This window comes from Pseudoliparis swirei, chromosome 18 (assembly GCF_029220125.1).
Source record: "Pseudoliparis swirei isolate HS2019 ecotype Mariana Trench chromosome 18, NWPU_hadal_v1, whole genome shotgun sequence".
NCBI lineage: Eukaryota > Metazoa > Chordata > Actinopteri > Perciformes > Liparidae > Pseudoliparis > Pseudoliparis swirei.
The window spans coordinates 16,742,602-16,767,499 of record NC_079405.1 but is presented as its reverse complement, the minus strand read 5'-3'; the positions used below and the strand labels follow the sequence as shown (position 1 = coordinate 16,767,499).

At 43.2% G+C, this 24,898-nt stretch overlaps 1 protein-coding gene across 1 annotated transcript in view; it reads left to right on the top strand.

Moving 5' to 3' along the window:
* LOC130209089 (zinc finger protein 385A-like) overlaps nucleotides 1–23,933 on the top strand; it is a 33,869-nt gene extending 9,936 nt beyond the window's left edge. Inside the window, exons 2-8 of the mRNA XM_056438652.1 lie at nucleotides 1,393–1,541; nucleotides 6,407–6,517; nucleotides 20,036–20,210; nucleotides 20,651–20,968; nucleotides 21,488–21,675; nucleotides 21,780–21,866; nucleotides 22,003–23,933. Coding sequence (XP_056294627.1) covers nucleotides 1,393–1,541; nucleotides 6,407–6,517; nucleotides 20,036–20,210; nucleotides 20,651–20,968; nucleotides 21,488–21,675; nucleotides 21,780–21,866; nucleotides 22,003–22,230 — 1,256 coding nt within the window. The 3' untranslated portion in view covers nucleotides 22,231–23,933. The remainder of the gene's footprint in view (nucleotides 1–1,392; nucleotides 1,542–6,406; nucleotides 6,518–20,035; nucleotides 20,211–20,650; nucleotides 20,969–21,487; nucleotides 21,676–21,779; nucleotides 21,867–22,002) is intronic.
* The last annotated feature ends 965 nt before the right edge of the window (nucleotides 23,934–24,898 follow it).

Here is a 24,898-nt window from a genome sequence, read left to right as displayed (position 1 = left end):
TGTGCGATACACAGGCAGGCAGACGGAATAAGGGACCATTAAATAGGGATAGAAAACTGGGTTTGGTGAGAGAGAGACAGAGGGAGAAATGGAGAACAGGCGGGTATCTGCAGCAGCCCAGCTGCGAGGCTTAAGGAGCTCAGCCCTCCTGGCCATTACATAAGACTCCTCAAGTGCAGGCATTCACCACTGCTGAGCTACTGCTGAGAGAAAAGTGAGCAAGAGAGGTGGAGACAGGAGAGGTGTGGCTGGGTAGAGGGGCTCAACATGGGAACATTATGCAGATGAGGGGGGTTAAGATTGAGAAAAAGGGGAGTGTTAGATACGGTTTAACCCTTGTGTTGCCTTAGGGTCATTTTGACCCGATTCATTGTTTCACCCTCCTGTTACCTTTATATTTACTAACATATTTTACCCTTTGGGTTCAATTTGACGCCAGCAATTAAAACCTCCAGAAAATTATTAGAATTAATATTGTTTTCCAAGTTTAAGTGTGAGGCACTTTATGTTTGTTTGTTGACTACCGAAAGAACACCGACATTAAACATTGAATGGGGTCAAATTAATCCTAAGGCGGGGGGAGGGTGTAATATTGATTCGGGTCAAAATGACCCTAAGGCAACACAAGGGTTAATGGTGTTCCAGTTCACACTGATTTTACAGCAGGCACTTGTTCTAATATATTATACATTTAAAGAAAAGGTTTGACATTTTGGAAAGAAAATCTAGGTTACTTACAAGGGTGGACTGGCCCTCTGGCATACCAGTTCTTTTTTTCTGCCCGGCCCACAAAACAGTTAAATTGGCCTGATCTTTTTTCCCCTTAATTGACACTGAACACCCAATCATATCGATAAACCCGACCCCCTTTGGGCTGAGTGCCTTCATTAAAGCGCATCTGGCAAAAATTTGATTGAGACAAAATGTAAGGGAGGCACGGAAAAAAACAGGCCATAAAAATGGTCTGGGCATCTGAGGCTACAAACCCAAAAAGACTGCAAACAGGGAAATATCTATTAATGTCTCGCTTTTACATTTTGCTTTTTGTTCAGAATAAACAAACAAGATATAACATGTTAATAAGTGACCTTTGGATATGCTGCAAGGCAGATTTTGTTACCATCAAGCAGAGCCAAGCCAGAGCCATCTGCTCCCCGTTTCCAGTCATGACAGTTGTATCTAACGTAAGAAAGCGTATGTGTAGTTCCCGAAATGTTGAACTATCAGAAAATATTTAATCAAATGTGGTAGCTGTAATCATCTTGCCATTAATAAACCTTGCGCGATGATTTCAGTTTGTGATCCTCATAATTACGAATGCTTCATCCGATGTATTAATTATAGGGCTTTATGCTTTTTTCTTATTTTCTTCATCTGTGCTTTCTACCACAGGAAGTGTAAACCGACCGGGGCCGCCGGTCCCTGCCTTCCTCAGGAGCCCATCTGTCATCCCAACCCCGCTGGCGATGAAGCCCTTCCTACGGTTCCCCCTGGAGTCGCATCATCCAGCCGGTATCGGCCTCTTCCACAACTTTAATATCGTGAGTGGTCACAGGCATAGCTGCGCAAACACACACATGCATAAATGACGTTTGTTATCGACTTGTTTCACTGAACCGAAGTCAGAGCTGGTATTGTGGTTTTGGAGAGTTGTCTCCGGAGTGAGGACAAGCGATAAAGTGTTGGGGATTCAAACTGTATAATCCAAAATGATAAGTTGACGGCTGTTTACTTCATCTGAATTCAGCTGAGTGAGTTCAGCATAATTGAGAAAATGCCCAGGCGAGTGTTTTATTGCAATAAATTGAGTTACAGCTAATCAATTGTATAAGAGGCACAGGGCTGGATTCTCCACAGTCAGCATTTTCAGTGGCTCCTTTTCATTTCTAGATTGGGTTTCATGTGAAGGTCAGCATGGTGACAAACAGGGAAGCAGGTGCACATACAAACACAATATCATTATGCTTTTCTGTATGCACTCAGGCAAAATGACCCTTGTGGAGGTTAATCATTCATCCTGCTTCAGCGAGGACTTTGAGTGTGTCGACTAATGCCAAAGACCCTCAATCCAAATCACTCTATCAGTGCAGTAAAATGTAGACAAGTCTGCGACAACACTGCTGTCATCCAGTGACCCAAGTGAGTCCTTATTCAAAGCAGGATGACCAACCTCCTCGTCCTTATAGACTGGAAAGACACAAAGAAAGGAAACTGCCAAAAAAACACTATTACACAAAGTGTGGAGTTCAATAATTCAGTTTATTTGTATAGCCCATTTTCAGAAATTACAAATTTGTCTCAGAGTGCTTTACAATCTGTACACATAGACATCCCTGTCCCAGAACCTCACATCGGATCAGGAAAAACTCCCAAACAACCCTTCAGGGGGAACTAAAGGGAAGAAACCTTCAGGAGAGCAACAGAGGAGGATCCCTCTCCAGGATGGACAGGTGCAATAGATGTAATGTGTACAGAAGGAATCATGATACACAAATTAAAACACAGTAACAACACAATTAATGAATATGACATAGTGTATGAATAGTTGGTAGTAGGCATATTCCACGATCGAGACCTCCACGATCCATCAGGAAGATAGGATCTATGACTGTGAAGTCACAAGGACTCCGGGGAGAAACCAGACTTAGTAATGTGCAATAGAGAGATGAAAATGCATCCATACGGAGGGAGAAAAGAGGAGAGAGGTGCTCAGTGTATCCTAAACGTCCCCCAGCAGCTATAAGCCTATAGCAGCACGGGGCTCGACCAGGTGAGCCTGATTCAGCCCGAACTAAAACACTGTCAAAGAGGAAAATCTTGGGTCTACTCTTAAATGAGGCGACTGTCTCTAAATTACCAAGAGATCTTATTTCATATCTGTCTGACCAGGATTACACGTAAGATTCTCAGGAGTATAAATGGAGGTCTCAACGTTGAGACAGAAGCTGCACAGTGATACAGAGGCAGAGGGTGAGACACTGTTGATTTGAAATGCTCCACAGAAACATACTGTACATTAACTGTAAGGCTAAAGTTGAATGTACATGGTATATGCTCTGTCAGTGACTCAGTTTGGGAAGGACACATTACATTAAAGTTATAATTCTACATATTTTCAATACATCAAAGCCCATCTTGATGCCATTATGGGTCATTCTTTTTCAAGCAATATCCCTTAACTGTGTTTGTAGTTTGTATTGTTACTATCCACCCTCCACTGCATACCCATACACCAGGGATTCAAAGGAAACAAGCATTCACATCCTGGACCTGATCTGGAGCACACGATTCAATCACGAGTCTTTGTTACCACGTGAGATGAAACTTAATTATATTCTACCTTGATAATCAGACTGAACTACAATTTTGTAAAACTTCAAGATTTAGTGTGCGCTCGTATACTATAATAAAACATGTTTTTAATAGAAATAACTACACTGTTTTCTGTGTGGGAGGAATGCTAGTTTCCCCGAAGCGATCAATAGCAAGCGACATATCTGTTCCACATCTTTTTCAGCGGAAACAGAAGCTGCTGAACTGATAGTAGAAGCATCTAACAATTCCCACATCAAGTGAAGTTTGACTTTTAAGAGCTGATGTAAGTAGACTTACAAAGGCCTAAGCTGCGTGGATCGCATCTATTCTTGTCAAAATTGGTGTGGCTCTGGCAGAGCTACCGTCCTCTATTGAAATCTTAATTCTGTCTATAAAGCTCTGATTGGCTCAGTTCTTTCTCTAATCAGGGCCGACAAATAGCTGTCAAAGAGCACACAAGTAGATTTAGAGGTCTGGAACCACGTTAACTGTTGTTTTTAGTCTTCTTTACTAAAAAGCTTGAAGCAATGAATCATTTCAGCATACAGTTAAAAAGCTCTGGTAACAGATACATGTTGCTCTTCCTTTGAGGAAGCCTCTCATGATGCGCTTGCTGCTGCCAGACAGAACTATGGGACCTGTAGGATCAAACACATGTTGTTTCCAACAGAATCCATCAAGACTGAAATATTAAGGATTTCAACAAAAATAGTAATAACAATTGACGGTTGATTTTGAGCTACACAGCCTTTTTACAGTGTATTAGAGATTGGATATTTAAGAATGAAGCTGTAAATATGCCCAGATATTACGCACAATGTACATTTCTGGGAGGAGAGAGTGAAAAAGCAGACCGAAAGTGGACTAATGGCGAATGAGTTCATAAGAGTCGGGACAGAAGAATAGAAATAGATCATAGTGAGAATAGGTGTTAAAAGAATGGCAGCAAAAAAACACACAATGAGGCACAAAGAGAGATCAACATGGAGAACATCCACCAATAACAGACGGACATGACAATGATCGAGGTTTTTTTGTTTTAACCAAGCTTTTTGGCACGTACACACATCAGCACTCAAATAATAAATCATTTTGATACACACACACACACACACACGTATGTACACACACAAACACACCGTCGTGCATTCACCAATACACAATGTTGGAATAAATTTATAGACGTAAACAAGAACATTTGGTGTTAGGGGTGTACCAAAAAGCCAGATTAGAGTTAGAGAGGTACGTTAAACCTAAAGCCAGAGTTTCCTTTGTAATGAAAGTGGCTCTCTTTTCAACTAGATCACCATGGCAACTTGTGCTGCAAATCTAACCTGGTCTGGATCAGTTTATGTTCAGAGTTTTGGATTGAAATAGGCTAAAGAGCGCCCTAAACTAATCAACTTGTTTTTTTTAAATAGCCTCACTCATATAGTCAATAGCCGATCTATGAGTAATTCAGATTCTAAACTAAGGGAAAACATCATTAATGGAAGCCTGTTAATCCCTAATGTTCCATTAGTAATGCCATCAAACGAAGACCTGTAATCACAGTAGGCCTAGTACACTTTCTATGCATTACGGAGAATACGGACCCATTTTGTGCAATAGCCCTGGGTTATGGGCAAGCTGATAACCGCCGTTGTGGTCCCCATTGTCTCTGACTAGGGCTTGAAGCTTTGTGGAGCCAGTTAAGGCAAAGAAAGCCTGGCTCTGTCAAAATGTCTCCATGTAAACCCCACAGATAGGTCTCCACATGAAAAACAGAAAAAAGAGAGAGATGTAAACTGGAGAAACGAGTTAGAGACAGGAGCAACAAAAAAAGCAGGATAAAGTCTATAAATATTCCTAACAATGCATTAAAAAAGGGATACGTTTTCAGACCAATTATTCCCATTTCCCCTGGTGCCTGGAGCTTGAGAGTCAGTCTCCCATTTGGCAGCAGACGTTTGAAGTCTGAGCAGGCGATGAGAGGCAGAGTAAAACCGCAGTGTGAGGGCAACACCCAGCGCTGTGGTTGCTGAGCCCCGCCAATGGGCCCGAGAGCTCACACGAGTCCATTGAAGTCGTCTTACACGAGGCGGTTAACATTTCACGAGGGAGGGATGTGGCGTATATCGGTGCTGGATCTAAGAATCACAAGCTTGGTTGTTACTTTTGAGAAAAAGTGAATGGCTGATATGTAAATTTAGCATTTATTTAGAAATATTTCTCTTTTCATGACTTTCTCTAAATTTACTCTGTAACCACATTGCGTGTATATATATAAATATGGTTTATACGCAGCACATGTTTTTGTATAAACCATGACTTTTCCAGATACCTGCGGTGGAAATGTCCTTGTCTGAAATCCAAAATATTTTAAGGTTGTTTGTCTAAGTATTTATTATAGCATAAGGTATGGGATAATTATTAAAAGAGTACACGTCATCAAATCATCAACCGACGGTTACAAACAGAAGTCTATGCTATTCAGCTGAGATAGGGAGAGAGATCCTTCACCCGGCTTGGATCAAGGAAGTCTCACCCTGTTCCTCTGAGTGAGTGGATCTTTAATACAGGTTTGAGAGACGCAATTGTTTTTACAATTTCAAAATATTCCTGCAGTTTTACAACTCAGTATACTGATTGTAACATTTCCTTGCAGGCGTAAATGCCCTAATCTCCCTTCTAATCTAAAATATTTCTTTTATCTCTTTTCGAAGTACTTCACAAAAAATATCTCAATTGTTTTGTATTATATGCTGGTATAATGTTTTGAAAAGCAGAGATTTTGTAGCTAAAAATGTTTTGGTTTTTTTAAAGTAAAAATGTTGGCGGACTGTAATTAGGCCCTTCCTACCTGGCATGAATTAAAGTGATCGACATCCAAGAACTCCAGCTGCCGCTGTGAAAACACACATTCTCCTGTCCACATCAACTGCTCCCTCTTCAATTCATTATTCTACTGTCATCATCCTGCAGCTTTCCTTCAACACCTTTCTCTCTCATCCACAATCACTGGAGTGCCGTGAGGAGAACAACGGAAACACTGCCCTCAGCTTCTCCAATGTTGAATCTTTAATGTGACCTCTGGGTTGTCTGTCCACAGATGGATCCCGTCCAGAAAGCTGTGATGACGCACACCTTCGGGCCACCCATGGTGAAGACAAAGCGGCCAATCATCTCCTGTAACATCTGTCAAATACGCTTCAACTCAGAGGTATGATACCTTAAACACTTCAAATTAATGATCTACTTTTATAGCAGCTGGCACAGCTGTTCTGTCATGCTTTGGATTCCCAAGAAACGCCAGTGTGCACACGGTAGAAGTGCAGATGTTGTTTGGCATCTAAATGGTTTAGAAGACTTTGTCTCTGTTATCACCTTTACAAACACAAAAACACACACGCAAAAGAGTGAACAAATAAGTGTCTATCTTCCAAATGATAGCAGTTAGTTATCACGTCCGGCTAACTAACTTACTACTGACAGTGGAAACCAGGCACATCATTAATGACGTGCCTGGTCAGTAAAGGACTAACCACTATGTCCTTCCTTCTCCAGCTGAGCCAAAAGAATGCATCAGCTGACTTCCTGGTGTCTTCTCGCACACATGAATGGGATAACATATCCAATCGTGAATCACTTTCCAAATGTTATTGGAACGAATGGATAGAATTCTGATAATGAAGAGAATACCCTAATTTCTGCATTACTGAATCTCACATAAAGGGTTTCCCCATTTTACAGATGTTCCTTTTTCAATCATCATGTATGGGACAAAATGCTTTTGGGATCAGATGGCGCGGCTGGGTCCAGTCGCCGTCGCGCTCTTTTAGTTTTTGTGTTTATTTTTAATATTTTCTTTGCCACAAACACATCGGCATTAACAACATACGACCGCAGCACACTTTTGGACATAAACTTTTGCGCAAAACAAGGGTTTTTGTCCACTTTTTCCATCGATCCAGCGTGGCCGGCAGAGATCGTGAAAACCACATCAACAACAGTGGAGCCGCTACTACGGGGAGACGACGAAAACATCGAGGGAAACGGAGCGGAATTCGGAACAGACTGAGAGTTCAAGCCCACCGTCCACCACTGCCCAGCATCCTTCTTGCTAACGTCCAGTCTCTGGAAAATAAGATGGATGATGTTAGGGCAAGGATCAGATTCCAACGGGACATGCGGGATTGTAACATCTTTTGTCTGACGGAAACATGGCTGACCGCGCTGGTGCCGGATCGAGTCATATGCCCAACCGAGTCCTTCTCTGTTTTCCGTGCAGACAGAACGGAAGAGTCTGGTAAATCTAAGGGTGGAGGGGTTTGCTTCATGACTAACAACATGTGGTGTGACCCCAAGAACATTAAGACTCTTACTCGTTCCTGCTCGCGAACCTGGAACATCTGACGATCTCATGCGTCCATTCTACCTTCCCGGGAGTTCAGCTCGGTCATCACCACAGCCGTCACATTCCACCACAAGCGGACACCGACGTAGCACTATCGGACCTACCTGATGTCTTATGTCGGCATCAGAACAAGTATCCCACGCGGCTGTGGTGGTGGCTGGGACTTTAACAGGCAAACCTAAAAAGTCATGCCGAACTTTCACCAGCACATTACGTGTGCTACCAGAGGGGAAAGAACGTTGGACCACTGCTATACGCCATTCAAGAGGCTACAAGGCTGTCTCTCTCCTCCGTTCAAATCAGACCATGCCGCCATTTTTCTGCTTCCGGAGTATAAACAAAGGATCGCGGGAAGCGGTAGTGACGAGGAACGTGCGGTGGTCTGACCAATCAGAGGCTGAGCTACAGGACGCCCTGCGTGTCGCGACTGGGACATGATCCAATCCAGTTCCAGTGACGTCAGCGAAGTTTGGAAGTAGCAATGAGCCTATATAGCAACGCTTAACGGACACCATCGTCCCCACGGTAAAGTTAGGGTCTTTCCTAACCAAAAGCCGTGGGTTGATAGATCCATCCGAAGCTGTGAACGCCCTGTGCTGCCTATAACTCCGGTCTTGTATCCGGCAACATGGACGAGTACAAGGCAGCGGTCTATGGACTGAGGAGGGCGTGAAGGACGCCAAAGGAGGTACCGACAGAGTGGAATCACAGATGGAGCAGCGCGACACCAGGCGCCTATGGCAGGGGCTACGGACTATCACAAACTACCAGAGCAGACCCGCGCAATGGTGAGTGCCGACGCATCCCTAGCGGACGACCTGAACTCATTTTATGCACGGTTTGAGGCTAGCAACAACAGCGCTAGCTCGCCGGCTAACAACAACACCGGCGTAGCGAGGTGAGTTCTACCGCTGGGGATGAACACACACTCTGTGACCGAGCACAGTGTGAGGAGGGCTCTGTTGAGGGTGAACACCAGGAAAGCTGCAGGTCCAGATGGCATATCTGGGCGAGTACTGAAGACCTGTGCTAACCAGCTAGCTCCAGTGTTCACCACAATATTCAACCTCTCCCTGGCTGAGTCCGTGGTCCCCGCCTGCTTCAAGAGATCCACTATTGTACCTGTGCCCAAGAATGCTTCTCCAGCATGTATGAATGACTACCGACCGGTGGCCCTCACCTCGGTGGTCATGAAATGCTGAGAGGCTGATAAAGGACTACATCTGCGCCTTCCTCCCTTCCTCCATGGACCCGCTGCAGTTTGCTTATCGCCCAAACAGATCCACGGATGATGCTGTCTCCCAGGTACTGCACACCACACTCTCATCTGGACAGCCAGAGGAGAGGCTATGTGAGACTGCTGTGCATTGAATATAGTTCAGCTTTCAACACCATAGTCCCCCCCAGACTGGCCGGCAAGCTGATTGAGCTGGGACTGAACACCCCTGTGTGATCCCACCTGACCGCCAGGCCAGGTGGTCAGGGTGGTACACACATCCCCAAATCCCCACCTGAACACAGGGATCCCCCAGGGTTGCGTCCTCAGCTCCATTGTACAGCCCCTGTACACACATGACCGTGGTGGCCAGGTTCCTGCCACACCAACATCAAGTTTATGGAGATCAACAGTGGAACAGGGCCTGATTCTGGAAATCACGAGAAGGCTCTACCTGGGAGGAAGTTGTTGATCTGTCACCCAGCCAGGACAACAGCCCCACGATAGAATGTCAAACTGTGGAAGGAGCGAGCAGGACTTCTGGGAACAACAACAGAGGACGACTCACCACTGGTAACACGGACTACTTGTGGACCTGAGAAAGGTATAAATACCTGGGAGTCCACATCACCGAGGATCAACAGATGGTCAATAAAACAAGGCAGCTCTGTGAGAAACTCAAGCAGCAGAGAGGCGTAGCTGAGGTTTCATAGGACCTTCCAGGATCCTTCAGTCCTTCTGTACTTGAGTCTGCAGAGCGCCCCAGACAGGCGTACGTTTGCCTGGCTGGCTCCTGCTCAGGAGGGGGGATGTAGAGTTCAGAGAGAAAGTGAGCCGGCAGGTGGGACTACACTCCCCACTCCCACCCTGCAGGACTTGAGAGGCCTGTGAGGTGGTGAACCAGATCCGTGTGGGATCAAGAAGAACAAACTGAGGTTTCCAGCTGCGGTCAGGCAGCGGCGCGTCAGGATCACGCCTGTAGTCACGCTTGCTGAGACAGAGTTTTCCTCAGCCATCACACACACACACACACACACACCTGACCCCACCAGGACCCACATAGACCCACTTTACTGCCCACTTAGGCACACACACACACACACACACACACTAGCATTAAATTTTGTGTAAATTTTTTAGTCAGGCCAGTGTGTATTTTTGCCACAATCTTGAATCTTGAATCTTTGCCACGTATTTACGTGACAGGTTGCAGTACTGTATGTGACAAATAAAACATCTTGAATCTTGAATTTAGCAGCTAATTATGATTAGAGCAGAGGTTGCAGTATTCATGCCCCATTCTGAAGAATGAATTGTCCATTAAGCCACCAAGGACAGCTTTTTCAGCTCCCACAAACTACTGGAAATTAGAATGAAAGAATGCAATCATTTTGAGCAAACCATAAATTTCACTGTAAACTACATATAACAGAAAGCATATCAACTGGACTGGGCAATCTTGAGCCCTGCAAAATTAAATCACGACAGCAGAGCCAAGCTGACTGGATTATGAGTTGCACAGCTGGAGACTGAACAGGCGGTGAGCAGGTAGAACTCTCACAACAAGCTCCAATTTTAGCCTGTCGCGCGTCCCCACAATTGCCGCCCCGCAAGAAGGTCCTGGTCTGAACTCGGGTCGGTCCTTTCAGGTCCTTTCGTGTGGAGTTTGTATGTCATCCTCGTTCGCACCGGTACCTCACGTTCCCGTTCCGGTTTCCACCACCAACGATACCGTAGTCAGTCTCCCCCCGGCTCGTTCGTGCTATGATGTGAAATGAGCGTGGTCGGGGCGGCTGTAACGGTAACCACCACCACACGTCTGGTGTGTCTGCCCCAGGGACTGATAGCTAAGCACCACATGTCGATGAGACTAAAATTACTTGGACTGCAAAAGCGACTGGATGTCGGGTAAGTTTTGAGAAGCTATATAAAATAAATGATTATTATTATTATTATTAAAAACGAGGGGAGAGAAGAGACCCAGAAATCCCTACTTGCTTAATTCGGCCTCTGACCATTTTGTGTGTCAGAAAATGCTCTTCACGCAAAAGCAGGAAAGCACTTGACAAAAAGTTAAAATAGAGGATCAATCTATACACAGTAAGTGCCTACAGTTTGCAAAACTTTTCTTTTAGGTGATTTGGTTGGTTTTTAATTCCACTCATAAGTTTAACTATTTCAGGGGAGTGGCACAGAGTTTTTAATTCCAAACACAAATGAACGTGTGTGGATATGGGTGTCCTACACAGTGAACAATGGTCTCCTCCACTCCTTTTGTACGATAAGCACAATTTCTGTGTCAACTCACTCAGAGGCAGGTAGCATCAAAACCAGTTCAAAAAAAGCAAATAGAATTGTATCCAAAAACCCAGCTATGACTGATGTGTATGATGTTGTACTTGGTCTTTATGTGTATGTTTGTAAGTAGGCTACACATGTACAGTGGAAATATCTTGATGGTCAGAGACTATTTTACGCACCTGAGAATTGTGATATTAGATTGCGATTTATTGTAGGCATTCACATGATCTCTTATCTATTGTGAGGAAAATCACAGGAATAACATTGACAGTAACGGTATAAGAAAGGAATCATTAAATGAAACAGTCTAGTTCAAGGAAGTGAACTCATTATTAATTCTGAAGCTGTGGGAAAATTTCCAATCACTATCTGAGTTATGTCATGATATTTGAAAAGTTTCTTTACAATCTTAAATCCTGTACTTGACTCACAAAAAGCCCTAACACCTAAACATCTAAAAATCAAACAAAAGCCTGACATACAAGCTTGGCTAAAAATATAAATGCATTCCAGTGATGAAGTGCTAAATACTTGTACTCTAAATGCAATGGTGTGTAAAGGACACAGGCAGGAAGGGAGTCATCTGAAACGTATTTAACTCTGTGAAGGGTTCTTCTCTATATGGTCTACATGAGCATGGAATACAGAGCATGAGTGTGTGTGTGTGCACAACACAGAACACAACACGTAAAGTGTTTACAGCATCGCCCATATTTGCATGCATCGAGGAAATGTGAACGTGCATGCATGAGTGGTTGTGTCGCCCAGAGGTGCAGGGCTTGGTATGCCTGCTGTTTTACACTGAGCCCTCTGTGTGCACTCTTGTGAGCCTCCTGTGCATCGTGCATCGTTGCTGCTGCAGCCTTTACACTTAAACTCACAGACACTGGAGCTGAAGCACGGTGGACATTCGACATTCTTGAAGGATGACTCAACTCAGTGCTTCACTTGGTCATCATGTCTGCTCAAGTTCAAAGGCAAATGCACATATTCAAACAAGTCTCTTCTTCATGTCATATGAACCTGAAGAAGACATACCAGTACCCCGATGGCCCAACAATTATCTGTTGTGTTCATGTGGGAGGGAGGCATGGGTTAAATGGGAGTCTTGTTGTACCACTAAGAAAAGTGAGGCAGATTGATCGTGGCCATTCAGATCGAGGCTTCGCCGCTACTACGCTACGCTGCTGCATGTTGTTGCAATCATAACAACGCAACTCATTTCTGTCCACAGAGGACCGATTAGCCTGCCAGTGTTTAGCTCAGCTCTGCTGCAAGGCTGACGTCACACCGTGCTGCATGAGCCATCGTCACCACTGCAGTACCATACTGGACACCTCTCTCTCTCTTTCTTTCTCTTCTTGCTCTTCTCAGGACCAAAACACATCTTGTTTCATGTATGTCTCCATCTGTTGAGCAAGGGGGTTTGCTCACCATTTTCCTGTTTTTTTCCCCTCTTCCCTGTGCACACAGTATCATCCCAGCCTCCAGCTTCTTCCCACCCCCTCTTCCTGTCGCTGCTGCCAGCACCCTGTCTGGTGGATTCAGGCCCAGTCTCTCTGCTTACTGTGCCTTTGTTGCTTTATAGATAAAACATCAACAATAATCCTGCTTAGAGAAAAAAAAAAGGATGTCAGGGACATTCACTTACTCTCATTTTCTTCCTCCCATATCTGCTTCTTCATTCATCTTAATTCCCATTTTCATAGACTCTTTCACAGCTTCTCTCAGTCCATTTTACTATGCCCAACATCATTTATATTTTAGCATACATTTCTCTCCTCCAGATCCTCATTAATCTCTTGGATCCTGGATCCTGACTTCTGATCGCCAGGCCACCCCAGGGTGGGCAGAGACATACCCTCAACCCCCTCACACAGGAATACCTCAGGCCCCCCAGGCTCCGTCTCATGTGTACTCCTACTCCAACATGATCTCCGACTGCCCCCAGGTTCAGCCTCCCACACCATGCTGATGGTTTATGGACACAGTGGCCTGGGGCCTGAGCTGAACGACAGTGAGGCCTACCTGGGAGAGCTGATCTGATCTGTCACAAGAAAAGAAGGAGCTGATACCACACTGAATGGTCACAAAACTAAGGAGCTGATTGTGTCCTCAGGAGGGTACAACAACAGAGGAGAGGACCCACTGGGGACATGGGACTACAAAGAGAGGGTGAGCGGTATAAATACCTGGGTGACACACCGAGGATCTGACATGGTCAACAAACACAGAAACTCATGTGAGAAAGGGCACAGCCTTCTACTCTAGAACTGCAGAGCAGCGCTGAATTTAAAGTTCCAGAGGATCCTTTCAGTTCAGTCCTGCTCTGAAGGTAGAGAGCGCCCTGACAGGAAGCAGCAGCGAGCGGGCTGACAAGGCTCTGCTACTAGCTCAGAAGGTTGAGGTTTCGCAGTCTGGGAGAGCGCTGGCTTGGGACACCACTCCCACACCACCAGGACTTGTACACCCTGAGGGAAGGAGGTGTCCACAGGATCAGAGAGGATCCACCAAGATCTGCACCAGAACAACAAGTTGCTGCGGTCAGTGCTGCAGCTCAGAGCTGGGTAGTCAAGAAGGAGAACTGAGACGGAGTTTCTTGAGGCTCTTTCGGACTGTACCTCTGAGACACACAACTGACCCCCACATAGACCCACACACACTCCCCTCTTAGCACACACACACACACACACACACACTTACTGTAAACACGTGTTGTTTTTTATTTTTACTTATTTATTTTTTTTGCCCTGCACATTCCTGCTGAGCATTGTGCTACTTATTTGCTGAGCAACCCTGTGTGTCACACCCTGTGTGTGTGTATGTTGAATCTAAATCTTGAATCTGAAATCTTGAATCTTGAATTGTTGTTGTAGATTAGAGCAGAGGTTATGCCAAACCTACGGCCACTATGCCAAAATTGCCTACCAGCCCATTGCCATTCTGAAGGACAGCTTTTTCAGGAAACAAAATTGCTGAAATGAAAATAGAATGAGAAAAAAATCATGTCTTTAACCCTGTAAAATATCTAAACAGAAAGCATATGGGAGGCAGTGAGCACAAAGGGGGAGCGCATTAAATGTTCAGAGCCAAAGCAAAATTAAATCACCAAAGTTAAGTGCGGATCGATCGTACAAGTTAGCTGCGATCACACTGCAGCCGGAGGTGTCTCCATTTTAGCCTGTCGGGCTCAGTGGTTTTAGCCTCGGTCCACAGCAAGAAGGTCCTGTTCACAACTCGTGTCGGTGGTGGTTGTCCAGTTTCCGTCCTGTTAGGGGGTGTATGTTACTCTCGTGTCTGCGTGGCCTTTCGCCGGTTTCTTCGTCATAATGTTCGACACCATCCCATCATGTGGCTCCCGGTGGTGCTCGTCTGATGTCGTGGAGCTGATGGAGTGTCGGAGGGGAGGTCTGGCTGGAGCTGCTGAGCGCTAGCCCAGTGCGCCACAGGGCAGGTGACTACTGGTGGCTAGCTACCACCACCGCCACCACCGTGGTGTGTGTGTGCTGTGTAAACTGGACTAATTGTCGGCATGCTATTGAGAATGGCTTAGAGAAGCTATAATAAACATATGATTATATTATTTTATTTAAAAGGGAGTGGGGAGAGGAAGACTTAGAAAATCCTCATTGTTTAATTTATTTTTTGATGTCCCATATGTGTCACTTCTACAGCTAATGTCCAGTGTCAAAAAAGTCAACAAATGTGCCAAAAATCAAGTTTCAATCACAAGTTGGTAACTTTTCTTTAGCACAGTTTGCAAACTTTTTAGGTGGTAAATTGGGTCTGAAATTCCACTCGACAACACAGTTTTAATTCCACTGATAATGAGTTTTTTTACACACAAGGTGAACCAAGTTTTACAAGTTGGATGTGCTGAAGTTACCCATAACACAATGTTGTCTTGTCCTCGCAAGTCCTTTAAGCATGGCAATTTACCCCTGCACTCTTCAAGAGCAAATAGCTCGAATGTGGATTGACAAAGCAAAAGAGTCTGACTGTGGTCCTGAGTCAAGAACTGTGTCTTTAAGTTGTGTATGAGTTTGTAACTAGGCTGTGTGTGTGTATGTGTTTGTAAGTAGACAGAACGGATATAAGTGATGCACAATTTGATGGTATATTATGTCATCATTTTAATATCTAAATATATATTATCCTGAATTTCTGTCTACAGGAATATGTCCTGAATATCTATCTACAGGAAAAACGGCATGATCTCTAACATCTATGTTAGTCTATAAGAAGTGAATCAATATCTAGTCCTGAGTCAAATATGGATCAATTATATATCTGAGGTATTGAAAAATATTTAAATGTTTCTTTAATCTGTAATGATCCTGGAATACTGGTTTTTCTGATGGAAAATCCTTAAACATGCTTACAAAAAGTACATACTCTAAACAAAAGAAGTGTTAAAACAAAAAATGCTATATGACATAATAGTGCTAAATATTAAACTCTTGATGCAAAAGTGCTGAAAGGTATTTAACTCTTTAGCAGTAATTAACGTGTTCAAGCAGGCAGGAAGTCATCATAATTATAACTCCCATGCTCGACTTGCATTTAATTATATCTCCTTGCTGGAGCATGGCATGTTCACACATGAGTCATGAATACAGCCTTACAGTGAGCTCGTGTGTGGGTACCGAGGGCATGCACGTGCATGTTTACATACCCTGGTAATCTGTGAATGTGCATGCATGTCCATACTGCTGTTTGTTGCAGTGAGCCTCGCTGTTTTACTTCTGTTGCGTGCCTCTTTACTGCTGCTGCTCTCCAGTGAGCCTACAGCAACCTGAAGCACTGGGAGGACAAGCTTTAATACACAGTAAAACCGAGAAGGAATACTAAGTATTTTGTACAGCATTTTAATTACTCGCGCTCCACAAGTACAGTACAGTACTGGGCAACAATATTTTCAGCTTCGCTGCAGTTCATGCTTCTGAAACCTGAAACAGACAGATCAGTCATTATACATTATGACAATTAACTTGCTGTGTTCAGGAGGAGGTATACAGGAGGCATGGGTCTGTTCTCAAGTACTTACCAAAGTGAAGCAGAGAGATAAAGGCAGATTGAAGTGATCGAGGGAGGCACTGCTACTACGCTGCGCTCACGCACATGTTGCACAACGCTACGCGCAACTCACACATGTCCACAGAGACACGATTAGCCCTGCCCTGTTTTAGCGCTCTGCTGCAAGGCTGCTGACGTCACACGCTCTGCTGACATGCCATCGTCACACCTTCGCAGTACCCCCATGACACCTCTCTCTCTTTTTCTCTTCTTCTCTCTTCTTTCCAACTAACACATCTTGTTCTGTAATCTTCCATCATGTCTGCAAGGCTTGCTCACCAGGGGGTTTGCTCATTTTTTTGTTTTCCTGTTTGTACACAGTGTACATGTGTGCATCATCAGCGTCTTCCCCACCCCCTCTTCCTGTCGCTGCTGTCGCTGCTGCCAGCACCTGTCTGGTGGATCTCTGCTTACTACTGTGCCTTTGTGCCTTTGTTGCTTTATAGATAAAACATCAAAGCATATCCTGCCGAGAGAGAAAAAAAGGATGTCAGGGACATTCACTTACTCTCATTTTCTTCCTCCCATATCTTTCTTCATCTTAATTCCCATTTTCATAGACTCTTTCACAGCTTCTCTCAGTCCATTTTACTATGCCCAACATCATTTATATTTTAGCATTCTACATTCTCCTCCAGATCCTATGCGGTAATCTCTTTTCCATCCAATTGTTTTTTCTGCATCCCACCCCCACCCTGAGCCTCTCAAGCTTTTCATGCTGGAATTAACGGAACACCTTCATTGATTTCTTAAGATCTGAAGCTGAAGGTCACAGGGAGAGTGAAAAGTCAAAAAGCTCATAAGAAGAAACAAAAGAGAGTTGAAGAAAATAAGAGGAAAAGAAAAAAAGCACAAAAGGAGCAGCGTGAAAGAGAAGGAGATCAAATATGTCTGTGATTTTGAGCCAGGTCATTTGTTTGTGGAGTTGTAGGGCATCATCTCCTGGTCTAATTGCAGGGCGCTAGTGGGCAGCAGGGTTACACATTACACAGGTAAGATCTATATATTATATTCTATCATCACCAATCAGGATGAAGGCTATATCTATTGGTTAACATTGGCAGAACAGACTCCTACGTGGACACATCCATGTGACCCCTTTCCCTCGTTGAAGCAATCGGTGAAGCAATCCCACAGAGTGCCAAACATGTTAGTCTACTACCAGTCACGCACCTTACGCAGGTCCCTCAGCCGTGTTATTGACATAATGAATTCTATCTAATTCCAGCAGGCCTATGCACATACAGTCACACACACAATTGTGCATACAGATGTTATGAGATGTTATGCTCCCTCCATCTTTTTTTTTATTTGATTTCATCTGAGGCTGACATGCACATAAGGGACTCCTAATTTCCCATTAAATTCTCCAGCCCAATTTTTTTTTTGGAATTTTTCTTATTGATGTTTTGTATTTTACAGAACAAAACAAATGTTAATGTTAATTTCAAATCAAATTCATTTCATTTTATTTTTTACATTATATATCAATTTCATCACAAATTATCAATTTTTACTCAAACAATCTTACAACATGACTTCATACATATCTCACACCAGATCCTCACATCGAAAAAAAAAAAAAAAAAAAAAACCTTCACAGGGAAAAAAAAAAGAAAGAAACAGGCAGGAAGCAACAGATGGACCTCCAGGATGGACAGATAGAGTAGATGTACAGAAGGAAACATTACAGATTTACAACACACACAATGAGCATGTATGTATGAATGAATAGAGCAGTGTGGTAGGCACGACCACGGACCAGACCTCCCCGCATCCATCAGGCAGATGGTAGAGAGGAGGAGTAGGACATCAGCAGGGCCATGCACTATCAGACCAGCTTGGTCCAATGGACCCTATGAAACGCGTCAAGTCAAGAGAGACGGAGAGAAGAGAGCATACATAATAATGAGAATGAAAATTCATCCAAGAGGAGAGAAAAGAGAGAAAAGAGAAGAGTGTATCCTCAAAACATCCCCCAGCAGTCTATAAGTCTATAAAGAAGATATCCAGGCTGGACCAGGTGAACCTGATTCAGCCCTAACTATAAGCTCTGTCAAAGAGGAAAGTCTTCATTCTACTTTTAAATGAGGTGACTGTGTCTGCCTCCCGGACTGAACTTAAAAGATGGTTCCATAAAAGAGGAGCTTGATAACTGAAGGCTCTGACTCCCATCCTACTTTTTAAGACTCTATAGAAACCACTAGAGCAGCCTGATAATATGGAGCTGCAGTAATCCAGTCTAGAAGTAACAAATGCATGAACCAGTTTTTCTGCATCTTTTTTAAACAAGATGTGCCTAATTTAGTAAATGTTACGGAGATGAAAAAATGCAGTCCTTGTGATTTGCTTCACGTGGGAGGTAAAGGACAAGTCCCAATCAAAGATTATGCCAAGATTCTTTACAGTGGTGTTGGATGCTAGGGCAATGCCGTCTACAGAAACCACATCACCAGATAACTGATCTCTGAGGTGCTCAGGGCCGAGTCAAATAATGGTTTGATTGATAGATATAATTGTGTATCATCTGCATAACAATAAAAGTTTATGAAGTGTTTCCTGATAATATTGCCCAAAGAGGCATGTATAAGGTAAATAAAATTGGCCCTAGCACAGAACCTTGTGGAACTCTGTGATTAACGTTGGTGGTGATCGAGGCTTCATGATGTATTTACAAGTTGTATATATATTAAATGGCTATTGCTCAAATAAATACAGGTACCATAAAAAATAGGTTTTCATTTCATTAAGATCGTATGAATCACAACACATAACTCCTCAACCACCATAACTCTGATGAACTGAAACCCAAAGACTATAAATGTGCTGAAGATTCACTGGATGGTCTCCTCTCTTTAGATTTCCTTTTTCTTGACTTTAAACTGATCCTCTTAAGTGTAATCATATAAGGACGAGCAGACAAACACACATCTATGGTCTCTTGATTTGCTAAAAAAAAATCTCCTGGCAGCTGACTGTTACACACTGCCCTCCAGTCCATTTGAAATAATCCCACACTCTATAATCACCATCAGCTCAGCGGGCCAGTTCAGTGACTACACCAGTAGTGATGAAGGAAGACGAGAGTATTCTGAGGGCTAATTTTCCCTGACAGCCTCATCAGCACACCAGACCTGCAAACCCACGGCTCAACAGCCTTTTTACTTCAATGCACCGGAAATGCAGAGTACCAGAATATGTTTCTGAATTTGTGAGTAAATATTGGATTATCCTGAGGAACAAAAAACAAATAGAGGTTTGCTTAGTTAAATATGTATTCACTCAGTTACAACTCTAATGGGTTATGACACACATCCATACAACCACAGTCTTCAAATGATGGTCACTTGATGATAGCTCACCTGGAGATCATTGGAGTTGATTTATGGGTTTGGTTCATTTCCTGTTTTTGAAATGTATTATTCATACATATCAAAGATTACTGTGTTAGATTTGAAAGTGTTCAGTGAAGGCTTTTTGCATTTACAGAATTTACTAATGAACATCTGATGAAGAGACAAACAACCAGACAACCAACTGCATATAAGACAAACATGTAAATACAAAGCTGACTGGCAACAGAAAAAGATAAACATAATAATGTGTGTTCACTGCTGACGTGGTGATGAAAAATGAAATGCTCTGTTAAAAAGAGCAAATATGAATCCAGTCATGCCCAATCAAATGCATGAGTTCATGCCAACCTCTAAAATGTCTTGTTATTTTGCCAGAGCCAGGCTGAGGCCCACTACAAGGGGAACCGCCATGCTCGGAGGGTGAAGGGGATCGAGACATCCAAGACAACTCATCTCCAAGAGGGCGACAAGCAGCACCCTCCCCCTACCGCTTCACCCTCCCCACGAGGCCCCTCGCCATCTAGCCCCTCACCTGATCCTAATAGGCAGGGTGAGAATGACATATGATGTTACACATACAAATCTGTCACAAAACAGTAAAGAGCAGCACAGTTGTTGTGTAAAGTGATTAGATATAAACTAACCAGAGAAGAGGGTTGGTGCCCTGGTTTCATCTTAGAAATGAAGTGTTAATATCATTTAATCGGAACTGATTTCATTCTAACAACCTGCGAACAATTCTTTGATCCATACCGATCCAATGATTCAAGATTTCATCAACAAGAAGTTAACATATAACAATAGAAAAAAGAAGAAAAAACGGAGATATAAAAAATACACAGGTGTGTATTAGTCCTCAGAGAGGCAACGTTTTAAGCACAGTTATTATATTCACACTTCTACATCATGATCCTCATAGTAGAATAGTTCATTATATGGTTTACTTTCCACAAATTATTCACTAACCTGTAAACTTTGTGCTGTTTACAGATGACAGCCAATCCTGTCCCAACTCTAACAAGTCACCCTTGACCCCTAGCCCCCTTCCAACACCAACACTGAGCTCAGATGCAGAGTGTCCCCTCTTGACTTCTGTCAGCACACCTTTGGCATCCTCTCCCTCCCCCACCATGGCCATCAGCACCTCCTCTGCAGATCCAGCAGCGACTGGCGTTCCCGAAACCCCGTCCCCAGCACCGAGCCCTTCTTCAGGAGAGTCAGAGGAAAAGAAAGCCAATAAGCTTCTCTACTGTTCCCTGTGCAAAGTAGCTGTTAATTCCCTCTCACAACTGGAAGCACATAACAAAGGTAGGTTCACTCCAACACAACTTTGTGGGAGTACACATCTACGTAGGTCCATGCTCAGTCCTGGAGGGTAATACGCCTGTACAAATAACAACATGATGTATTATCCACTCTCAAAAGCAGCTTCAGAAATCCTGAAGCATGTCCTTTAAAAAAAGATGTATTTAATTTGCATTTTAAAGCTGGTGCATTGGTGCCACTTAGTGGTAGGTTGTATAAAAACACTGCATGGTGTAGATAAGTGAGCTCACCTCCTATACACCTACACTAAATACTGTCATACTCAGTAAATGAAACTACAGGAATACCGTCTCAAATGGGTATCATGACGATAACAGATTTAGAATGTGTTCATTTTTTAACAAACATGCACCAACAGTCTCACCACAAGGTGCATTTAGTAGCTGTTCCGGAGGTCACATAATCTTACCACAAGGTCAATTTGGTATTTCGCTCTACACTTTACAGTAGCATGGTCTTAATTGCCCACACACATTATACCCTTCTTCTTATTGTTTCCAGGTACCAAACACAAAACCATTCTGGAGGCTCGGAGTGGACTGGGACCCATTAAAGTATACCCACGTCTAAGTCCTAAACCCAGCTCAGAGCAGGGAGGGGAGCTGTCTTCTGACCCCAACACTCAGGAACGCACCTTCCACTGTGAAATCTGCAACGTCAGAGTCATCTCAGAGCTGCAGCTTAAACAGGTGAGGAAGCACACACAAAGAACCACAGACCCTGAGTGTCCTGAACTGTCGTTTTCCAGCAATCTCAAGATCCAATAACACTGCTTTCTTATTTAATGTTTCAGCACATATCTAGCCGGAGGCATCGGGATGGAGTTGCGGGGAAACCAAATCCTCTTCTCAATCGGCACAAGAAGCGCACAGACTTTATGGTAGAAACTCACTTTGTCCCCCATATTGCAAAGTCCATATTTCTCAATTCTCCCCCATAGAAACATGGTCATATAGGTTTTAGAAAATCTCTTGCATGCATTAATAAATCTATTTGTATTTTTATTTTTCTCAAAGGAACTTCCAAAAACTTTGGGTGCCGGACTTTTACCAAATCCTCTGGCTGTTGCCGCAGTGATGGCAGCCGCAGCCTCCTCCAATCAACTGGCACTACGTTCTCCTTGCCCAACATCCCACCACCATCCCCATCACCACCTCCTACAGGGAACACCCCTCAGCCTGCTGAGGGCCGCCCCAGGTCCCATGCGCACCACGCATGGGCCGATCCTCTTCACTCCTTACTGACGGTGAGAGGATGAGGACGATTCAGGAAGAAGCACACTGTGAAGTGGAGGCCTGCAACTATGTGCCATCAAGAGCCACACCAACTCCAGCTGCTGTTTCATTATCGCCTAATAAAAACAGTGAACATATGACTCTTCATGGTGCATACTATGGTTGCAGACCACTACTGTTACGTTAACAGGGAGACGCAGAGATACAACGTCTCAGACATTTGAAAGAGATCGTATGTTTCCATCCTCCCCAGTTTTCCTTTATCACTCAACTATCTGCCGATCATCAAGTCGACTGTGCAGGTAGTTTGAAGAGGAACTTAAAAACAAGTTTCTGTTAAGCATGGACTTCTTTGAGCATCCTCCAATCTGCAACTCACTCATTATCTTTATCTAACATAATGATCCACTGTATCTGACTCAAACCCTACCTCTCTCGTGTTGTAAGTGTTCACCTCTGCAAGGATTCATTACATATCCAAAGCATCAATGTAATAAAAAACACGATATTGTGGTTGCTTCTGGTGTTAGCTGGTACCATAACATATAGCTGTCACAATAAAGTGGATTATACCACTGTAATGTTTTGGTTTTGTGGCCTATAAAAAAAAAGGTACCAACATCTTCTGTATTATTTCTGCAGTTACTCGTAAAAAAAATTCTGTACTGTCTACATTTTCACAATCGGCCTAAATGGCCTATTTTTACCTCTGTCGGATAGAAACAGGAAGTCAAAGAGGAACAGCAAAAGGGAAGAAAGGACGTCTTAAAAATGCTCTCATGTCAACCACATTTACAGTTTGGCAAATCTAGACGTGCGAAGAAGTAATTACCACTGGTGCACTATGCAGCTATTAGTGTTTATTCTAACGGTTTGTGTAAAATACAGTTTGGTTGGAGAAAGTAAGAATAGAATGAAAAGAAGCACCCATGCCGTTCTTCTTTCTTTCGTGAAGGTCAAGATGTCACTGTCTCCAAAGAAATAGTTCCCCTGATGATTCACTAGGTTCTCCCTGAATGGCCACTGACAATACTGTGCGTTAAGTCCCACAAAGCACATACAAGTCTGCGGTGAAAAGTCGACATGTAAATGCTTCAAATAACTTGAGGATCTATCATTTTCATCTGCACTTCACTGCGCAACACAGAAAGGTTTCAGTATCTTCATGAAATGGTTCCAACACTGTGAGCACAGCGGGAAAAAGGTTGATTCATGACTTTAAATGATGTGCACATTTCATTTGACAGACATCACGATCCCATTCGAGGTGTGAGGAGAACAGTGGGATGTTAGACACCAGCAACATGTTACAGAAAGAAAAGGACCACATATACACAGATGAGTAGTTGTATGCAAAAGAAACAACACAAAATGATAGTAATATAGGCTTGTAGTGAGATGAAAAGAAACTTGTAGTGTGTCTGCTCTGCCTTGTGTACTCCAACCCGACATGACCCCAAACTTCCTCTGTACAACTGTCATGATGACTTGTGAAACATTAGGGGGGCGCTTTAGGAAACAGAAACTGTAGCAATACTTTAAGCACTCCTGCTAACTTTTCTTGTTAACCGCAATAAAAACAAAATGTACAAATGTATAAGTTGTTATCTAGGAGAAGTGTATTGAAACATTACTGTAAATGGAGTGTATTTAAAAAATGTTGGGGCTTCCTAATTGTTAACTTTAAAAAAAATCATATATAACATCATTAAATTGAGTTTATGGTTGTAAGCTATGTTGACTGGTGATTTTTCTTCTTCTTTTTTCCAAGTGTAACAGCAATAAATCACAAATGCAGTAGTTTAGTAACATGATAACATGAGTAATGTGTATTTCAAGTTGCTTTCTCTATTGACAGTAACATCAAACAATTTGGAATCAGAAATTGTTTTTACAGTTTCGTGAAGTGTGCAAACAAACAATTCCATAAAAAAAGTCAGAGCATAGATGCAACTGAAAAAAGGACGCACAAAAAACATGCCAAAACAATTCCATTTCTTTGAAGAGCATTCAGTCACCATCAACTCTCCAGTTGTTCGTCCGGGTGCGTCGAGGAGCAAAGAAGCTTACCGGCTTTCACTATAAAACTCAGTTTATATATATTTGCGAATCTATAGTAAACTTTTGCTCCCTTTTAAAACAATGTTGTGTTCTTATTTACAATTGAATGCTTAATAAATAATGTCATTATAAACTCATTGGTTGTACAGATATGAATGCATGGTAAACTGGACAGGGTCCTCGTTTCAAGACGGGGTCGGGTGGATCTCGGGTGTCATCGCAGACGACCGAGGGCTGTCCAGAATTCATCTGAGAAAATGGCTTAAAGATTAAAAATGTAATTTCTTCCTGAAACACAAGATGGACCCCCGAGTCTAATAGTGGAGGGGCAGCTGCTCCACTTGCTCCTTTGCTCAGTTGCCTGTATAACGTGGTTTAAGAGGTGCTGGATTATGATGATCATATGTGTATTCTTAAAATTATATTGATATTGCATTTTGAAATATCATGGTTATCGTCAATACCTGTATATTGCAAGACCCCTTCCCTGAACCAGCTACGTGGCTCTTGTGATTTCTATACTTCCTCTGCATTTGCTGTTTAAGAAACTGCAGCAGGTGCTTCACTGCCACTTGGTGGGTGTAGATGTGTGATGGTACAATAAAACCCACAGAAA